Source organism: Trachemys scripta, chromosome 6, assembly GCF_013100865.1.
Source record: "Trachemys scripta elegans isolate TJP31775 chromosome 6, CAS_Tse_1.0, whole genome shotgun sequence".
Classification (NCBI taxonomy): domain Eukaryota; kingdom Metazoa; phylum Chordata; order Testudines; family Emydidae; genus Trachemys; species Trachemys scripta.
This window is the reverse complement of record NC_048303.1, coordinates 91,111,613-91,131,471: the sequence shown is the minus strand read 5'-3', so window position 1 is coordinate 91,131,471 and position 19,859 is coordinate 91,111,613. Positions and strand designations below refer to the sequence as shown.

At 42.9% G+C, this 19,859-nt stretch overlaps 1 protein-coding gene across 2 annotated transcripts in view; it reads right to left on the bottom strand.

Annotated features, from left to right (window-relative positions):
- Nucleotides 1-19,598, bottom strand: part of FAM189A2 (family with sequence similarity 189 member A2) — a 45,396-nt gene extending 25,798 nt beyond the window's left edge. For both annotated transcript variants that reach the window (XM_034774223.1, XM_034774224.1), the window contains exons 1-4: nucleotides 19,224-19,598; nucleotides 15,375-15,431; nucleotides 3,560-3,670; nucleotides 603-731 (exon numbers count right to left, since the gene is read on the bottom strand). In XM_034774223.1, the coding sequence (XP_034630114.1) occupies nucleotides 603-731; nucleotides 3,560-3,670; nucleotides 15,375-15,431; nucleotides 19,224-19,568 (642 nt within the window). In that variant the 5' untranslated portion in view covers nucleotides 19,569-19,598. The remainder of the gene's footprint in view (nucleotides 1-602; nucleotides 732-3,559; nucleotides 3,671-15,374; nucleotides 15,432-19,223) is intronic.
- Between the last annotated feature and the right edge of the window lie 261 nt (nucleotides 19,599-19,859).

Below are 19,859 nucleotides of genomic sequence, written 5' to 3'. Positions count from 1 at the left end.
TATGGGCTTCAGGCAGCCCCCTTGCCTCTGGACCCCAGCCGCCGGCCGGGCACTTCCCCTCCCGGGCTCCGGCGGCGCAGGGTCCGGAGGCACGGGGGCTGCCCGAAGCCGGTAGCGCTGGGGCAGCTCGGCTCTTAAACAGAGCCGAAGAGTCAGGGGAGGAGCAGAGCTGCGGAGGCAAGCGCCGGCCGGGGGCGCAGGGTCTGGGGGCTGCCTGGCAAACCGTGAAGCTGGTAGCGCTCGGGCAGCCATTTCCCCGTGGCTGGGAGTGGGAGGGAGGAGGGGGCGGAGTTAGGGTGGGGAAGGGGCGGAGTTGGAGCTGGGCTGGGGGTGGGGAAATGGGTGGGGCCAGGGCCCGTGGAGGGTCCTCTTTTTTTATTTAATAGATATGGTAACCCTAGAGGAGGTACTTGTCAGCAGCATAGTCTGCAGATCAAGAACAAACTACACTGGAGCCAGAAGCAGTTTCTGGGCAAGGAAATGGGCTAGAAGTCAATGGGAATTGCTGCATGGCAAAGAGCAACACACTTTAATACTGTATTTTCTCCCTGTGATGTAAAGATTCTCAAAGCATTAGCTCTTTGGTGTTGCTTTCACAGTACCTTGAGTAGAAGGTGAACAGCGCTACATGACTGGACTGGGTACAGCTTCAATGCATTCTCTTTCTCTGTGCATTTGGCTGGGTGAAACTCTTCACAGCAGAAACAAATCTTGCTTTCACCTAGGTCCACCTTTAACAGGAAAAAAAATAATGTGAATTATGATTTAATTTACAGAGCAATTTCACACAACAGATCTTGATGTCTAATACACAGCTGGATATGCTCTACAATATATCTGACTGATCTAATCATATGTATACAAAATCAAATTTGCATAGTTCAGTATGCCAGTGATTTATCTGTTCCATTACCGTCACATTAGATATATTTGTTTCTCTCTTATCTAAACGAATCTTTGAATTTATCAATGAAGTCTTTTGAATCTACTTTATATTTAATCACAGTCTTATTCTTCACAATGACATCAATATCTGAATGATCTCCTTTGATTCTACACTAGCAGGTTTACTTTTGGAGCAGCTAGCCTTTTTTTACCTAACATGTACCATATTTTGTATCTGTAGTATATGCTCCCATTGGGCAGTCTTTAGCACAATACTACACCAATAATAAATGTTTCTGCCACCCAGAACAATATTTCTTTCTTTGACAACCCGGTAAGACTATACCTATGCTCCATAATTGTGTTTGGAACTTTCAGGTTCATGTTATCACCTCAATTTCCAAGTAGAAGAGGCAGGTCTCTTCAATGCTTTTAATTAACTGATTAACTCTCCCCAGTCACAACTTTGGAGGTATTTCCCCATGTGTTCCAGATCATATAGTTATCATATGTCCAGGACTTTTCTGAGCAGCAGCCAATGGTTTCTTGAAGAGATGAGCACTGAGATTCTCAATAAAGCATTTAAAATTTCTTGTCTGAATTATTATTCTCCTCTACAATATATCTCTCAATAGGTTGGGGCTTGTGCAGACTTTGACCGCGAAACTGCTTGTAAGCACCAGAATCTGATACCATTACTCCAACTGATATGTTCTGGAAGCTGCATTGGCTTCCTGTGAAGCAAAGGATTATATGTTAATAATAAAATCTAGGGGATGGGGAATCAAAGACTTTATAAGCCCCAACATATCAACACCTATCAAATCTGTGGGATCTCCACTATCCTATACACTTCAGTTTAGTTTAAATCATTTTGCTGTTTCTTTACATTACTGAGAACTCTTTTGCCTTCTCCCCCTTTTTCTACAGAATGCTCCCCCCTTTTATAGTCATTGTTCTGAATATCTGGTAAAACAGTCAATTATTAATATGTAGTTTATTTGGTTGCACCTTTTAATATTTTATTTTCATGAGTTCTACTAAGTGTAATGCACTGAAAAAAGAACGCTGTCTTGTACGTCATCTTAATTAAATATGATTTTCCTAGTTTATAAGAATTAGGCCTGATTGCTCTTTCATGCTTCTCGGACTGCTTATCCTCTCCAGATAATAAAACAAACCCTTTATCACAATCATGCTGTTATCCACTATATGAAATCAGCATATCAGCCTGTCAGGATTCTGTTCACCAACATTTCGGAGGCAGAGGTATCTCTGGGATTCCGTCCCACATTCTCTTCTAAATGTGACTGACCAGCTCCATGTTGAATCAACTTGTACTTCAGGCTGTGAAAGGCAGGACATGGCTCCTACTGTGTCCAAGAAAGCCACTTCTGGGCCAGCCACAGAGGTTTGCTAAAGAGCAAGGGGCATCCTATTGCCTAAGGACTGAGCACAGTGCCTCCTCAGCACGACCAGCAGGGACCAACAGCCTGAACCTGGATCATATGCATATAGGGCCGGCTCTAACGTTTTTTGCTGCCCCAAGCAAAAAAAAAAAAAAAAAAACCCCCCCCGAAAAAACCCCCCCCCCCCCCAGTGCCACCCTGCTGAACCAAAAACGACCCCCCCGAGAGCCGCCCCACCGAAACAAAAAAAAAAAAATCAACCCCAGCGCTGCCCCGCCGAACCAAATGCAAAACAAAAAAAAACCCAGCGCCGCCCCGCCGAACCAAAAACAACCCCCTCCAGCACAACTCCGCCGAACCAAAAACAAATAAAGACCCCAGCGCTGTCCCGCCAAACCAAAAACAAACAAACAAACAAAAAAAACCCAGCACCGCCCCGACGAACCAAAAACAACCCCCCCAGCAGCATCCTCCTGAACCAAAAACAACAAAAAACCCCGAGTGCCTCCCCGCCGAAACAAACAAAAAAAACCCCAAAATACCCCAAGCACCGCCCTACCGAAACAAAACAAACAAACAAACAACGCGTGCCGCCCCTTACAAGGTGCCACCCCAAGCATGTGCTTGGTCGGCTGGTGCCTGGAGCCAGCCCTGTATGCATGCATGGAAGCTCCTGATGTGGCCAATGCAATGACTGTTTCAATAACACACTTTAAAATAATATTTCCCCTAGTCCTATAGTTATTAAGATTTGTGTCTGACACTTTTCAATAGCCAATTTTATTTATTTTAAACTTGTTTTAAAGAGCTCTACCCAGTGATATTGTGACACTGGTAAACCAAGTGCCAGCTCTGGCCGAGGCCATAGGTGCTGGCTAAGAACTGACAAATTCGCAGCTGGAAACCAAACCAGCTCACCTGTATGTTAGATTTGGTCAAAATAGGTATGTTTTATAAGAATGTATTTAGTGTTTAGACTCTGTGAAATGCTTGTAAGTTGCTGCATGCATTAATCTTACTTGTAATGGCTTTATTCCATGCTATAAGGAAATATGTCACATGCTTAAAGTTAAGCATATGTTTAAGTGTTTTGCTGAATCGAAGCCTAAATCAATATGTATTATTTTTATTTTTGCTATTCTGTGGTTGCACTTCACAACATCTTGATTTGCTGCATAGATTAATCACACTTAGGAACCCAGCAATGCCAGTTGCAGTACTTGACATGTAGTCAAGAAGAACACAGAGTTACCAAGTCTGCTCACCAGGTCACATCTTGGTACACTGGACACAAACTGAGCACCTTGACATCCTAGGATAAATCCAGCCAGGTTCAAAAGAACACAGACAACAGACAGCAAAACAAACAGGTTAACCTGAAACAGAAAAACATAGTTAACAGCAATGGAAAAAAGATAATGAAGTGAACTATAGTGAACTAATAAGTGAACTAATCCTGGCTATATTGAAGTCAAGAGCAAAACTCGCATTGACTTCAATGGGGCTAGGATTTCATCCCTGGTATCTCATCAAAAAGGACTGATCTTGTCAATTATTTTGGACATGAACTTTGTGCAAAACTTGTTGTCTACCCCTTTTTCCTCAGAGTCTGTACAGCAGCAGACTATATGCCCTGCAGGTCAAGTACAGAGACCTATAGGTACAGTAATATTCTCTTATTAGCACTGCAAGAAATAGTTGGTTACTTTGGTGTTTAGTTAGGGTTACCATCTGTCCGTATTTCCCTGGACATTTCTGGCTTTTGCGTCTCTAAATAGCCGTCCGGGAGGAATTGGTAACAAGGCTAAAATGTCCGGGGGTTTTTTCTCCCTCGCCTCCCTCCCTCCCTTCCATGCAGAGCGCGGCTGCTGATTGGGTGGCTGGGCCAATTGAGTCGCTCCCATTGGCCTCCAGCAGCCAGAGCCCTCCCCTGCCCCCCCCTCTGTCTGCAGCCCTGTGTAACACACAAACCGACCCAGCAGGCAGCGTGTTATGCCTACTCGTGGAGCCAGAATGGTAAGAGGAGCCCAGGGGAAGCAGTCAAGGAGCAGGGGAGGGTTGGATGGGTCCCCGGCCTTCACCTGCCACCCCCCCTCCGCTCATCCCCCCCCGTGGACCCCCCCTCCCTGCCTGCCTCTCCCTTGCCTGCTTGTATTGCCAGAGCCAGCAGCAACTGCTGTCTGCTGCCCCCGGGTCCTAGCGTCCCCCATCCACTAATGGGAAGACAGGCTGTCCTTACCCTGCCCTTCCACCCTAGCCCTGAGCCTCTCCAATGCCCCAAACCCCTCAGCCCCAGCCCTCATCCCCCCGCACCCTAATCCTCTGTCCCAGCCCTGAGCCTCTTCCTGCATCATGAACCCCTCAGCCTCAGCCAGAGCCCTCATCCCCCATACCCTAATCCTCTACTCCATCCCTGAGCCCCCTCCTGCATCATGAACCCCTCATCCTCAGACCCACAGCCCTCACCCCTGCATCCCCTCCTATCCCCAAACTCCCTCCCAAACCCCCTCTCCCCTTCCCACACACACCCTCCTGTCCTCAAACTCCCTCCCAAAGCCTGCACCCCCTCCCTTTGCACCGCCTCCCACCCCCAAACTCCATCCCAGAGCCTACACCCCTCACCCCCTCCTGCACACCCACTCCCTGCCCCAGCCCGGAGCCTGCACCCAGCACCCAAACTCTATCCCAGAGCCTGCACCCTTTACCCCTTCTGCACCCTAATCCCCAGCCCAGGACCTGCACCCCAGACCTCCTCCCCACACCCAACCCCCCCCCAGAGCCTTAGGCAGGTGTGGGGGGGTGGGTTCTGGGCACCACCAAAATTTCTACAACCCTGCCACCCATGCGAGTGGATAAGGGTCGGGGCAGTCAGGGGACAAAATGCAGGGGGGGTTGGGGTTCTGAGGGGGGCAGTCGGGGGTGGGAAGTGGGAGGGAGTGGATTGGGGCAGGGCGGGGGCGGGGCTAGGGCAGGGCTTCCCCCCCACCATGAGTCCTCTTTTTTGATTGTGGAAATATGGTAACCCTAGTTTAGTGCAGTTTAAAAGAGCTGAAGGAGCTTTTGAACCAGCTTTTAAAAGGTTATTTTTCTACTGGTGGGAGACAGAGATTTTCAGTAGATTCCTGCAAATTGTTTAAAAGCCCTAAAAGGCCAGCATCCGGACTAGTTGAAAGATGATCCTGCAGGTGCAAAGAGTGATTTGTAGAGTTCCCAACTTCCATTTTAGATTAGCCTCTCAACACAACTGGCTCATTAGGAAATTTGAGGCAGAAACATCTTGCAGCGCCATTTATTCAACACGGGCAATTTTCAAAACTGTTTTGCAGGGCAAATACTTCAAAGTATCTGACGTAATACAACTAGGAAACAGACATATTAAAAGAGTTTCAATTCTAATATTTTATTTCCTTCTGCTACCAGAAAGAGAAGCCCTCCATTCATGTAACGGACAATGCTTCTGATCTGCAAAACCATCATAAGAACATAAGAAAAAAATCATCTATTTGTTTTCCACCCCAATACTGAATTGATTTAAACATTTCTTGTAGCTAATTCATGCTAAGAGCTGCACTGAATCAATGCCCACTTCCTATACATTCATCAAGGTTACTTGAATTACCTCAACTCAAAACTGAATCAGAGAACATAAAAGAACACATAGACATCTTATATAAAATATGCTTTTAAACTCCATTTGCTATAGGAACACTGGAAACCTAGCCAATTTAATAAATGAGTTAAAAGTAGTTCCATGTAATATACCTGTCCTTGAGACCTCCTGCCAATTTTTATAATATTATATTTGAATTTTCCTATTTTCACTCCACTGTTGCCATGTGAAACACACACAGACACCAAGCAAAACTGACTCACTACACTGAGAAAACAAAGTGACTCTACAAAAAATGCCTTGTTCCAAAAAAGAATTTAGGTACCTAATGCCATTTTAGGTGCCTAAATCCAATATTTAGACCCTCAAAATCCCTGCTCTGCTGCCACCTAACCCTGTAAGCGCCTAAAGTCCCTAAGCTCTTAAGTTTCTGGGAATAAAATCCCTTAAGCACCTAAAAAAAAAAAAAAAAAAAAAATCGACCCTGGGACATAAGCACAACCACCTCAGTCCAGGCACCTCGCTCCCACCTAAGCCCCTATGGGATCCTCAAACTAGGCATTGCCTCACCTACCTCATTTGCAAGGCCTGATACAGTAGACATGCTCAAAAGCTGCCTAACAAATCAGGCCCCTAACAAAACAGCCAGAGGAGGTGGTTGTGGTGCTGCTGCCACTCCACTTATAACCTTTAACCCAGTGGTTAGAGCATTTACCCAGAATGTGGGAGACACGTATTTGGTTTCCCCCTCTGCCTGATGTGGAATAGGGATTTAAACACAGGTCTTCCACTTCTCAGGTGAATGCCCTAACCACAGTGCTATAGGGTGTTCTGAGGCAGGTCTGTCTGGGTCTTGCACATTGTGAGTCAGTACCCTGACCATTGGGCTAAAAGTTACAAGGGGGAGGGCACCACCCCCCATTGTTTTTAGCAAGAAAGGGTTTAGGCACCTTACTCCAGGAGAGGCTTCTTGGCTGTGAATCTCAAGCGGAGATAGGTGTCTCACTCCAGCCTGGATTTAGGTACCTCAGGCCCTTAGGGACACTCCTCTCTTCAGCATTTCCTATTGGCTACCTTAGGTGAACCCACGCCCAGCTCATCGGCTTCTTTGAATCCCATTCTTAGGCAGCTAACTCTCCCCATGCATTCTCTAGGCAGCCTGGGCACCTCACTCAGGACTGCAGATTTCACTAGGCAGCAGGGCACCTAAAAGTTAAGCATTACAACACTGAGTCTAAATCCCCTTTGTGCATCTAACCCAGAGTGCTGCCAAATACACACACACACACACACACAAAGGGGGGGGGGGGAATGCCAAATAAAACTAACCCTTAAAATGGGGTTATCTATAGCAAGTTAAAAAAAGTGGAAGTCTTTTTTTTTTTTTAAGCTGTGTCACTTAAGACCCTTTTTGTGAAATGTGTCCATCTAAAGTGAGGTCATTCAGATTCTATTGCCTTTATTAAAATAAAAAGAAACAAATGACATACACTTCAAGGAAAAGTCTAAAAAAAAAAATCAAGAATTAAGGTTTCTTAAAGAAATAATAATAGTTAGCTCTTAAGTAGCACTTTTCAGTCATAAATCTCAAGACACTTTACAAAGGGGGGCAAGTATCATTATTCCCTTGTAATAGATGGGGAAACTGAGGCACTGAGGGGTGACGTTACTTGCCCATGGTGACAAGCCATGAAAGACCTCAGAACAAGGTCAAAAGGAGAAAAGAGAAGGTGAAACAGTATTCATTTCCCCCTTCAAGCTCAGACACAAAAGATATTCCACCCCACAAACAAAAACATTCCCAGTGATCTACAGGTCTCAGATGAAAACCATGCCAATTTCCTGGAGCAACTAATGGAAGCATGGTACTGGAATCCGCCAGGATTCATTGTCTTCAGTGACCTTAACTTCAACACAGACAATGCCAAGGATACATTAGTACTCAATTGCTTATTCTGCATGGAATCCAACTGAGCCATCATATCTTAGTCAGTAAAAGCTTAACCCTTTCCTCCTAGTTTCAAATGCAGGTTTCCAGTTTCAGAAGGAGTAATGAAATTCAGAAGTTAAAAACCAATAATTAAGGATCAGTCAAAGAGAGAAATCTTACTCTGTCACATGTACAAAAAAAGTATACCAGCAAGTACTTTGGAAAGTCTTCTCAATAAATCCTAGTTTACATGGAGACAGCTCTGGTCTGGGTTTTGTTACATGCATAGAATCTTCTTATGACTATAGAAACTAGCTACTATATCCAATCTGTGACAGTGAGGCGTTCTGTTTACAATGGCTGGAAGTTCAACTATGATGTTCACTAACAATCACCTGCGTGTAGAAATAAGAGTTTATCAAAGGTGGTCCAGAGAGGAAGCAAATCCATTCACTTCCTCCTGCTCTCTGCACAGTTTTGTGTATATTACCCACTGTAATGCTCCATTCATTTTGCAAGCATTAAAACACCACAACAAAAAGCTGTGTCCAAGTGTCCAAGATTTTTTTTTTTTTTTTTTTTTTGGAGATGAATGAGCATCTCTTGGTGAGAAGAAGCATCAGGAAGCAGTTTAATCTTGAAGATAGTGAAGTTTGATAAGTTCCAGAAAGACATTTGAAATACCCTCACTTCTTAGTATTTCTTGGCTTAGTACATGACCATAACTTGACTTGGGTTAAAGGTGGGTTGGGCAAATTTTTGAAAGTGTCAAGACACTTAGCTAATTGATTACAATTTTCAAGCAAATTATTCTATAACTGTTTACTGCTAAATTTAACTTGGACTATGCAGATACCCAAGGAAAAAAGAAGCCCTTTATATGGGCTAATTGGACCCTGGATCTCAGTACACAAGGATAAGTAGGGCTATGCATCAAACCCAGGTAGCACCACTTTCTCTGCAGTCAGATAAGGCAAATTTATTTGAATAAAGGAGAGTTAACATATGGAAGACACTAGTGAAGATAAACAAGCTATTTTAAAAGTCAAAATACATGGGACCAAGTTTGAACTGCAGTGATAAAAATAGAAGCAGGCCAAATTCTGGCATCAGCTGCATGCCCAGTTTGGCCTACTGCCCTTAATCCTTTTAGTACTAGATATGTATGGATTGTACAAAGCTGTGAAGAGTGTTGTGGTACTTTTGTATGAATTAGACTATATGAAAATAAAATATATTATATTAAAGTCTTGGTTGAATGATTTTTCCAGCAAAAAAAGAACTTATACACACAGGATGGATCTAAATGCTCTCAGTCAATGAGGCCGGTCCTGCTCTCACTGAAGTCAATGAGAGTTTGGCCACTGACTTCAACAAGAGCAGGAACAGCCCAAGTGACAGAAATAACTTACAAGATAAGGCCATAACCTGGCAATTCACCATGCACAGGTAGCCTGCTGTACCGGCATAGAGCTGAACTGACTTTCTCTCTCTCTCTCTCTCTCTCACACACACACACACACACACACACACACACCCATATTGCTGGATCAGGGCCCAAACAAGCACTTTGATAGTAAATGAAATAAAAATGCCTCTTTCATAATCATTAAATATTATACCAGTGTAAACACACATCCTCCTAAAGAAAACAAGTCAATGTATTCATTTTCTTTTAGATACACAGCTGCAATAGCAAACACTAATATTATAATCTTGCTAATTTTCCCATTAGCCATGGGAACTATGAGAGATTTTACAGAGATTTGTGATAAAGCTCAAGACAAAAAATACTAATTTAGAAGTATCAAATAAATAATTTCTTTCAAAAGCAATATTATGCCATATTTTAGATGCAGTAGCCAGACTCCTAAAATCCATTGGTGAAGGGTATTTTTTTTTTTAGTGTGGAATAATTTGAGTATATAAAAATGAGTTCAAACTACATGTAAAATACTTTAGTGTGTCATAGATCTAAATTATATTTATTATTGCATATAGGAATCAATCCTGCAGCTTTTATATGAACCCAACTCCCTTTGATATCAATAGGCATTCTGGATGGCAGAGGAGGAAGGAGTCAGATTTATACTTAACTAATTTAGTAATATTTTCAGTTATTTACTTCCTAAATCCAGATGAGCACAGAGCACAAAAGCACTTCACCCTGTCCCGCAATACTACAAATATTTACACATATGCTTAAGTCTGAGCTCCTACTTATGTGCTTAAAAGTTAAGTGCTTGCATAGGCATTTGTAGGATTGGGGCCTGTGTCCATAGCTTCCATTTTCACTGCTTCTCCCTCCAATTAGCACAGCGCCTACATAGATAAGAGTAAGAAAGGTGGAGTCTATATCAAATAAACAGAATTGTTTATTTAATTCCACTCTGTTCCTCTGGTTCAAATCTCTTCAAGGCAATGAAGATACACAGATGTCACTAAGAACATTGTTTGCCCTGCAGAATCTTTATTATAAAAGCTAGTCAGGAAATAATATTTGTTCCTGTGAAATATTTCAAAACACATTTCATCAAAGCTTTTCTTCAAAATTTTTCAGGTTTTCATAAAAATACCCAAACCCCAAAGTGTTTCAGTTCTGTTTTTTTTTTTCAAACACAAACTTGGAAAATGTAATTAAAAGCAAAAACTTCTTGCAGAGATTTCTATTTTGATGGGAAAAAAACATTTTTAATTGAAAATATTTTGAACAAAAAATTTCAAACTGCTCCAAATTATTAGTTACATTGCAAAAGTTGGAAAGAACCCAGGTTGACTTTCAGAACCCAGACTGAGGTTGCAGGGTAAATAGTTAGAAAAATATCTTTTGTTACTTGTATGCTGACTAGAGTTGGCCAAAACTTGAGATTTCCAATTCGTAAGACGTTTTGATATTTTGAAATTTTGTTGCATTCCAAATTGGACTGAGACCAAATGTTTCTAAAACTGTAATTCCCCCCAGAAAGTGCTCCAAAAACACTGACATGCTGTTTCCAAAATGAAATATGCTAACTGAGACTGGCAGCTGTTGAGTGAAACTGACATTGAGAAGAAGAATGTCAAATGCAGTCAGAAGCTGCCAAGGTCTGCAGCTCCAGGACAGCTCTGCCATATATACGATCTCAGGGCTTTCAGACTCCCAGGCCAGTTAGCTCCCAAGGCTACCTAACTCCCAGCTCTCTGGAATCTAAGGTCCCCAGCCCCAGGACAGTCCACATGGCAGGGCTGTTCCAGAGTAGTGAACCAGGGCAGTCCCCAGGGAGGGGCTGCCCTACAGCCCCAGACCCTGGGAACCCTAGGTCTCCAGGAGCCCCTGCCCCAGCAGGTGAGCAAGTAGGGAATCAAGGACCTCTAAAGCTGAGCACATTTGAAATGGAAATCACTGACTGGCACTGCATACAGAAGCATGCAATGCCATTTTTACAGTCACTTTTTAGAAGAACCGTAATGTGTTTGGTGGAGTTGCCTGGAGCAGTTATAGCCACCCAGTTTGTATCTATACTGTTAATTTCTTCTCCCTGGGCATAGGACTTTTTATTTATTTTTACTGAATCTCCCTCCATTGCCTTCAGCTTTAATCTTTCCAGGTCACTTAACAGTTTGGTTCTGTCCTCTCATGTGTCTGCAATCCCTCCAATTGCAGCGTCATCCATATATTTGAAGACAGGCTTGTTTTTTCCTTGAGAGAAAATTTGAACAATAAGAGTTACAAAGCAGCCACAGAATATGCAGAGATGTGTGTGATTTTAGCAGTTTATTGTAGTTGCTCGACAAGCCAAGGAAAAGTTTTAGAAAGCATCCTGAACAGGACTGCAACTAACACTATGCATCACTGCTTGAAAATGGATAGATGCTTTCACCAATAGGACACAGACAGCTACAGGGATCATTTAAAAGTGCTGCATGAAGCCGCAGTGGTGTATGGGCCATAGATGAAAAACCACTGGCTAAACACAAGCAGGAAAGAGAGATCAAGAGAGAGCACATGTAAGGACTGAGGATCTTGTTGCTGCGACCAATGTGACGCGTTAGAGATGGGTATTGACCACATTGCTTGTCTGTTACCCAACCAGTTGAGCCACTGATGTGATTTTAGAAAGGAACACTTCAGTTAAAGGTCAAATGTAAGAGCTCATGGCAGGAAGGAGCTCATGACAGGAAGGAATAGTTTCCATAAAGAGGTGAGCGATGCCTAACTGAGTACTGTGGAAGCCAACATCTCCAGCCAACTTTGGGGGAAATACTCCCCCCCACACACACACACACCCAAAAAATCAGGAAAACTACTCGTCAAATGCTAAAAACTGAATTGCAAAGATGTTTGGTGACTGAGCCTAAGAACTGAAAGACTCAAAGCTAAAATCACAGTATGTTTCAGACTGCCAAAGCATCCACACTGATACACCATGGAAGGCCTTGCCTACTCTACAAATAGGCCCATCTCCAGGAACGCAGTTACAACATAGGTGTAGTGTGTATAGGAGCTACCTTTTTATTTATTTTTTTACTATGTTCCCCATCTGTGCTAAAGCCTGGGTTGCATCACGATTTCCATGATTCAGGATCACAAGCAGCTCCCATCTAAACAGAGGAATGTGGGAGGGGGACAGGACAACTGTGCTGCAAATTTGTAACTGAGTGTAAATCAGTTCACTCAGCACTAGGCATTCCCTCAGGGCCAGGCATGGCATAGCATCTCTCTCCCTAGGTCAGCACCCCCTGTCAATGGTCACTCCAGCACAGTGGCAGTTTCTCGGTCAGTAACTCGGCCCTCCAGCCAGGTTACCATCTTAAGTCTACCCATTCTGGGGTCACCACTGTCCAAACTTAAAAGTCTAAAAATGTCTTTAACAGAAACAAAATCCTTCCACCCAATCTGAGCAATTCCTCAGCCTGTCTTTGGCTTAGCCTTTAGCTCCCTTGATGGGCTCCATATCCTTTGCAGGGGGCTTGTACACCTCCTTCCTTGGGGCTGTTAGGGAAACACAGTACCACCTTCTATGCTGGATTCTAGTCCAGGGCCCTGTACTGACCAGGTAGGTGTGCTCCTTTACCTGTGCTGCAGTTTTAACCTGGGCTACTTCCTACCCAGCCTCTTAAGATCTCTTCCAGGTCTTGCAGTCACTTCTCTGGTTAGTCAGGGTCTCTTCCCAGGCCTCCCTTCCTGGAAAGCTTTTCTTCCTGCTCCAAGTTTCCTACCTGGCTCTCACTCCAGCTCTTTATCATCACTTAAGCCAGGTTCTCCTTCCCATTACTGTATTCATCTTCTGTTCTTTGTGGCAAGTTGCCTGATTTCCCTCAGGTGGGACTCATTCTGTGATTGAGTTGGCTTAGCACCAGGCTTTCCAGCCCCTAGGACAAGCCACCCTGTCACACTGGGTCCCCCTCACAGTTCTGTTTATAGTATAGATGGGGCCTAAAAAAGCTGTGTCAAATTTATCCTCATTTGGTCACATACAAATAAAACACTGAGGCAGTGACATTTACCTAAACATGTGAATAGAAAGGAGAGTTAAGAAAAATGTGTGCTCCTTTATAAGATTGCCTAAATATTGCTAGGTGATAACTAACTTCAGAAGCAGAATAATTCAAGCAATCAGTAGGAAATAAAGATTTATTTTATTAATATGAAAAGAATAAGCCCAAATAGCTCTTTGGACAATTTTTAATTACTATATTTGAGAGCTTCTAATCTACATCAAATTAAACAATTTCATCACCTTTAACATTTGGTTTGGAAGCTTCAAGATAACTGCAGCACTTGTTTTTCAGGAACCAGAGAGAATTTTAAAAGCACTTAAAATAGTAGAGAATTATCTGAAGAAACAGCAGCTCAAAGCATAGTTATGCATAAAAAGAAAGATGATAATAAGCTTTTATCTTATGAGCATGAGAGAGGGTTTTCATGTTGTCACAACTATAGAAGAAAGAATAATGATCATCATTAACCCAACAACAACTAATGTTATAACTATTCCACACTGTCCCAAATCTCTTCACATAGATGGTGCAAATGCTAACAAACTGTGATGCAATACAACCCCTGGCAATTCAAAGCATATACCTGATACCGTCCTGATTTCTCAGATTTCTGGAATGGCACTGGTGTCCAATTCAAAAAATATCTAAATTCTACAGAAGTCTTGAAAACTGAAAATGTATGAAATCAATCCATCTGCACTAAGGAACCCATGTGGTATGAATGTTGATGCTTTTTGACCCATTAACTTTCTGTCCTGGATCTGGGTGGAGTGGGGGTGTTAATCACACTTCAATAAAACATACACACGTACAAAAATGAAAAATCCTGAAAAGCCATACTTGTTATGAATGTAAATAAAAGGGTAAATGTGCTGATTCAGTGCTCAGGTACAACAAGAAATGATCCATGTAAGCTATAGAAAGGAGGATATGAAAGAAGGATTAGACAGTAGAAGAGAAGGAGATAATAAGGAGCAGTAGTAGACAGCAATTGCTGTAATCATTTTTTTCAGATACAGAAAGACCAAGCTCCTTACAGGGTTGAAATTCTTAAAGACAGATGGCATTTATATTTATTTTTAAAGAAATTTAGTGCTTGTGTAAACTGCCAGATTGAGAGCCCTGGATACTGAACTTCTCTATTTATTCACAGAACTGGAACAACATAGACAGTAGCAGAGCAAATTACACACTGTCCCACCAATGTGAGAAAGTAACTCGCTCTACATACCTATTCAGTCCTTAGCCTGTCTTCCTAGACAGCCATTGGAGCTGGATTGAGACCACCCCAGTTTACAGAGCCCGCCAAAAAAGTGTCATATGGCACTTTTGGTTACTCTTGTTCTGGAACAGAGCTGAAACAGCGATCTAGTGATGAAAGGCTTCATATCCTATTTCCAGTCCCCTGAGACGTCAAGACCCATAGACACAAAGAGCTCTTGAGTTAGTTTATATCTAGATACAGCTTACATACCCTGTACATTTATTTACTTCTGTCTAAGGAGTGTGATATCTTAATTTCTTAAATATCTGTGACAGAACAAAGTCAAATTATATAAGACAGTCGTATTTAGGGTGACCTCTCCGCTGTACTAGTAGACACTGGTATATTACAGCTGAGGGATCAGTCCTGAAACCACTCCCTTTATGGAAACTTCAATAGCATTATCCCCAAATGACAAATTATATACTCTGCTGGCGTGCTGACAAAGCAGAATGGAAAAAATGTAGGGCCAGGAAACAACACAGGATACAAAGATTTGAATGGTTATTCTATACCTATAATTTCTTATTAGGAAATATCTACATGAATGTGAAAAGCTCAGTGAAAATTACAATAGTATTGCTTCCTCTCTGTATAGCCCCGTAACTCCTATTACTGCTAACAAGAGCTGTGTGCACAGAGAGAAGAATATACCCCTTTGTGTGCATTGATAGAGCATTCAATAATTCCAGCATTTTTTAAAGGGGAAGGAAATTAACCTCTTTACCAGTATCTCTGTTATATCAAGAGCATCTTGGGACATTTCCCTTAGAACACATTTTAGCAGATACATACCAAAAGTACCACTGGTCTCTTCCACGTAGTTAATCCTATGATTCCGGACAAGATCACCTGAAACAGCAAAAAAACGATTATGCAGGACTGAAGCGCAGAGCCCCATTACAGTCCTCATCACCCAACACTAATACATTGAAAGAAACTGTTAACTTCAGAGTTCTAGAGTGGGTCTGACTGTCCTCTCATATAGGAGTAACTCCACTGACTTCAGAAGAAATATACGAGTGTAACCTTGCCATAAATGGGTGGAGAATCAGAGCCAATGTTGATAAGACACTTCACTTATGATGTCTTACCTAATAACATAATCAGATTTTTTCTCATTGTCCTTCTTGTTACTTTTTAGTCCATATACACAACTTTCCAGAAATGTACACATTTTTTCCTAATTTTTCAGTAAACTCAACCTCCTCAGCTGACTACAAAGCAACGTTTCTACTAACTTAGACCCCTATCCAGCAAACCTCTTACACACATGTATAATTTTAAATATGTGGGTAATCCCATTAACTTCAAAGTTATGGTCATGTTCAATCGTTTTGCTGGAGGGAAGCCAAAAGACAAAGAAATGTTTGTATTATGTTGCCTTATTTTACCACTTAATTCAGTATTTCAATCAAGAGAACAACTCTGAAGGAACTATGGCTAAAATTTATAGACACATACGTACATAACTTGTTCCATTCAGTCAGATCAGGAATAAATCCTGCTGTAGAATTGAAAGGACAACACATTTTATTGACATATTATTGGGGGCATGGATATATGTGTGTGGGGGAAAGCTAGGCAGGGCAGAACAGATTTTCGGCTGTGCCCTGTAGATAACAGAAACTCGCTGCAATTTACAGTTAATGGCCCATATCTTCAAAGTAATTTAGGCTCCTAACTCCTATTGAAATCAATGGAAGCTAGAAGCCTAAATTCCTTTGAGGATCTGGGCCAACGTGATTAGGTTAATGAACATAGAACTTCAAGATTATAGCCTGCACCAGAAAAGGGTAGGCTAGAGCAAATGGATCGGCACCCATTAGCATTTTTAAATAAGTAAATACCTTCTATAACTCCAATGACTTCTGGACTGGTGATGAATCTGGCCTAGCACATGTGCATACATGATTTGGCCAAAACATCCATTGACATTACCATTCCTCTTTCAAAACTACATACATAACTTTGCAATTTCGTAACAAAATAGTTTGTGAATTATCTAAGTGCAAGATAATCATGTGATGTTATAATTAAAGCGCATCACTGATGTCTGTCACAGTTCAGGGCAACTGAACCGTATTACCATCCGTGGTCCAGCCAGATTAAATTTAGATTTAGTTGGGGATTGGTCCTGCTTTGAGGAGGGGGTTGGATTAGATGACCTAGTGAGGTCCCTTCCAACCCTGATATTCTAGGATTGTATAAGAGCATCTACTTTTAGGGTCCTGGTTCCCCGGCCATCATCTCTCTCAGGCGGAGACACACATCTCATTCCCTTCTGACTGGAGTATTTCGAGGCTGCATGGTTCCCTGCCTCCACTGTGAATTTCCCAGCGAGTCAGACTGCCTAAGTATGCCTGTTTTGCTTTTCTCTTCAGATGCTACGAACAGCATAATTGCCCACAGTTATAAGGCATCACACAGCGTTTCCTAAGTAAGCACATTTATTCTCAAGGTGAAAGCATAGTAGAGAAAGTCCTTTCTTTAGAGACTCCAGTTTGAATCCCTATATGCAAACCTTTCCAGGTGGTTGTACCTCTCGGGAGATGTTACAACCCGAGCGAATTTGCTGCCACTATTTTTAGTTCCTGGAGGGCTCTGGTCCATCTTCCCCATGTAAATACATACAATGATTTTGGTAAATTTCATAGTCGAATGTAATGTTATTTTGGAGCTGCAGGAATACGAGGGAAAAGGCATTTTCCACTGAGCAACGGATCACATATTTATTCTGCACTCGAGTAATTTAAAATCTAATTTGTTGCATAAGTGCAAGCTTGGTTTGTATGCAGTCCTAAATGGGACACTGTTTTAGCCATATTTGAAGCAATCTGGTTTTGAACTATATTAATAAAGTTACAGTGTTTAAAAGGAGGTATAGTGAGCTTGGACAGTGCATTTGTTTCCTTACTTCAGGGTCTAAGGCTGTGAATACCTGCAGCGGTAAATATGTGGTTTCCACAGTAAACTTGTCTCTGTTCCTTTATATGTAAGACTTATAATATGGGCTTTCATTCCCTAGTACAAATTGCTATGTAAAATCACTTGCACAGAAAAAGTGAAGTTTAAATAGAAATCAGCAGCAGTAATAACTTGCCTTACTGTCCATAATAAAATCCTAATTCCCTCCCCCTTACAGTTTTTGTAGGAATATCACTATTTATTTATCCAATCTTGTCAGAGTAGCAGTGTTAAAATGCAGTAAAATGCTGCATGCAATATGTGCATATACTACTATAGGTGGGAAGTGTTGTTTCTTATTGTATACAAGGTTTGATAGACTGATTAAGATTTTATAAGGAAAAACATTTAAAATAATCAGCTATAAAACGTCAATTTGGCCTCCTCTTTATATTTGTTTATTCTTCTGTAATAATCTATTTGTTACAGTATGTGCTGCTACTGAAGTAAGACCAATAGACAACAGTCTAAAATATTATTTATATTACTATTTATTATTTCTGCAGGACAAAATTGTGTTCTAGCTTCTTTACTGAACAAATAACAATATATAGCTTCTGATAACTGAATTGTAAATTGGCAAAGAAGGGTGTAATTTGTTATAAAAGTAATTTTATACTTAACATATATATAGCACCTTTTACCTGAAGATTTCAATGTGTTTTACAAACATTAATGAACACTCTTGATGACATACCTCTGAGGTAAGGAATTATTAATCTTCCTATTTTACAGACAGGGAAACTGACACACAGTGAGGTTAAGTGGCTTGCTGAATGTCACACTGGAAATCAGAAGCAGAACTAGAATAGAACCCAAGCATCCTGACTACCATTTCCCTTTCCCCTGCTCTAATCACCTAGGCCCCAATCTTTCGGAGCTCTGTGTTGGAAGATCCCTGCTCCCATTTGGAACGTCAATGGCATTGCAAGGGTCTGGCTGTGTAAAGCTTCTTGTAGGATTAGGGCCTGAGATCAGACTTTGCAAGTCTTGTTAAATTCAGTAAATCTTCTACAATAAAAGAGAGGAGCTAATCCCTTAAATCCAAAATTTATGCTGAAAAGCCTAACACCCTGTGAATGTTAGCAGCAACAGACAATTTATTATTATTATGTATGCAGTGACTAAAATGTCTGAGGCACTTTACAAACAACTAGAAGACACCGTCTCTGCCATAGAGAGCTACCTAGATACATTAGAGAGATATATAGATTCATAGATTCCAAGACGGGAAGGGACCATTGTGATCTAGTCTGACCTCCTGTATAACACAGGCCATAGCATCTCCCCAAAAATATATTAGCTAATAGATTAGCTAGTTAGAGAATAGATTGCTTAGATTGTTCTGACATGTAATAGCTAAGAGATTAGCTAGATTGATCAAATGTGGTAGCTAATAGATAGCTAGATGGATCTGATACATAACAGATTAGAGATGTGATGGCTAATAGATTGGCTAGATTGATAACAGATTAGATTGAACAGACATGTGATAGCTAATCGATTGGCTAGGTGGCATAGGTAGCTATAGACAGAGCAGGCAAGCAGGCATCAGACACTATATGAGATGACAGACTAGTCGGCCTAAGGACGATCCAGGCTTCCGTGTCCAGTCCCATGGCTGTGTCAGTAGCAGCTGTTGCTGCCCGGCCGCCCCCAGCTCCCCGGGCCACTTACCGAGGAGCCAGCCCAGAAGGGGCAGGAGTTCTTCACCTGCGGGGAGCCGCTGAGGGACAGCGCCCCGAAGCTCAGCGCCACCATGCAGCAGCCCAGGATGAACTGCAGCAGCCCCAGGGACAGCAGCGGTCTGGCTGGCAGCAGCCCGTGGGCCCCGGCGGCGGCGGCCCGGCGAGCGGACAGAGGGGAGAGCGCCGCCGGGGGAGGCCGATAGTGCTGGAAGCGCCGGAGAGGCGGCAGCGGCGGGGCCGGAGAGGTGGCGGGGCCGGGAGCCGCTGCCTGAAGCGCGGCGGAGAGCCCGGCCATGGGGCAGCAGGAGCCCGGCAGCACCACAGGCAGCGACATGGGAGGGGGGCGGCCGCGCCGCTCCGCTCTGAGGGCAGGAGTGTGGGCGCTCCGCCGGCAGCGGGCGGCGCTGGGCAGGCACCGCGGGCTGCCTCCCTGCTGCCGCTGCCAAGCCCTTCCCCACAGCGCGCTGCTGCTGCCGCCAGTGCCCAGGCTCCCCCGGGCCAATCCCTAACCTCCCTGTTTGTACCCCTCCCGTTCCCTCAACCGCCCCGGGCTGGCCTCCAGCCCCCCCTTAATACCCCCCCCGTCCCCTCAACCGCCCCCGGGCTGGCCTCCAGGCCCCCCCCC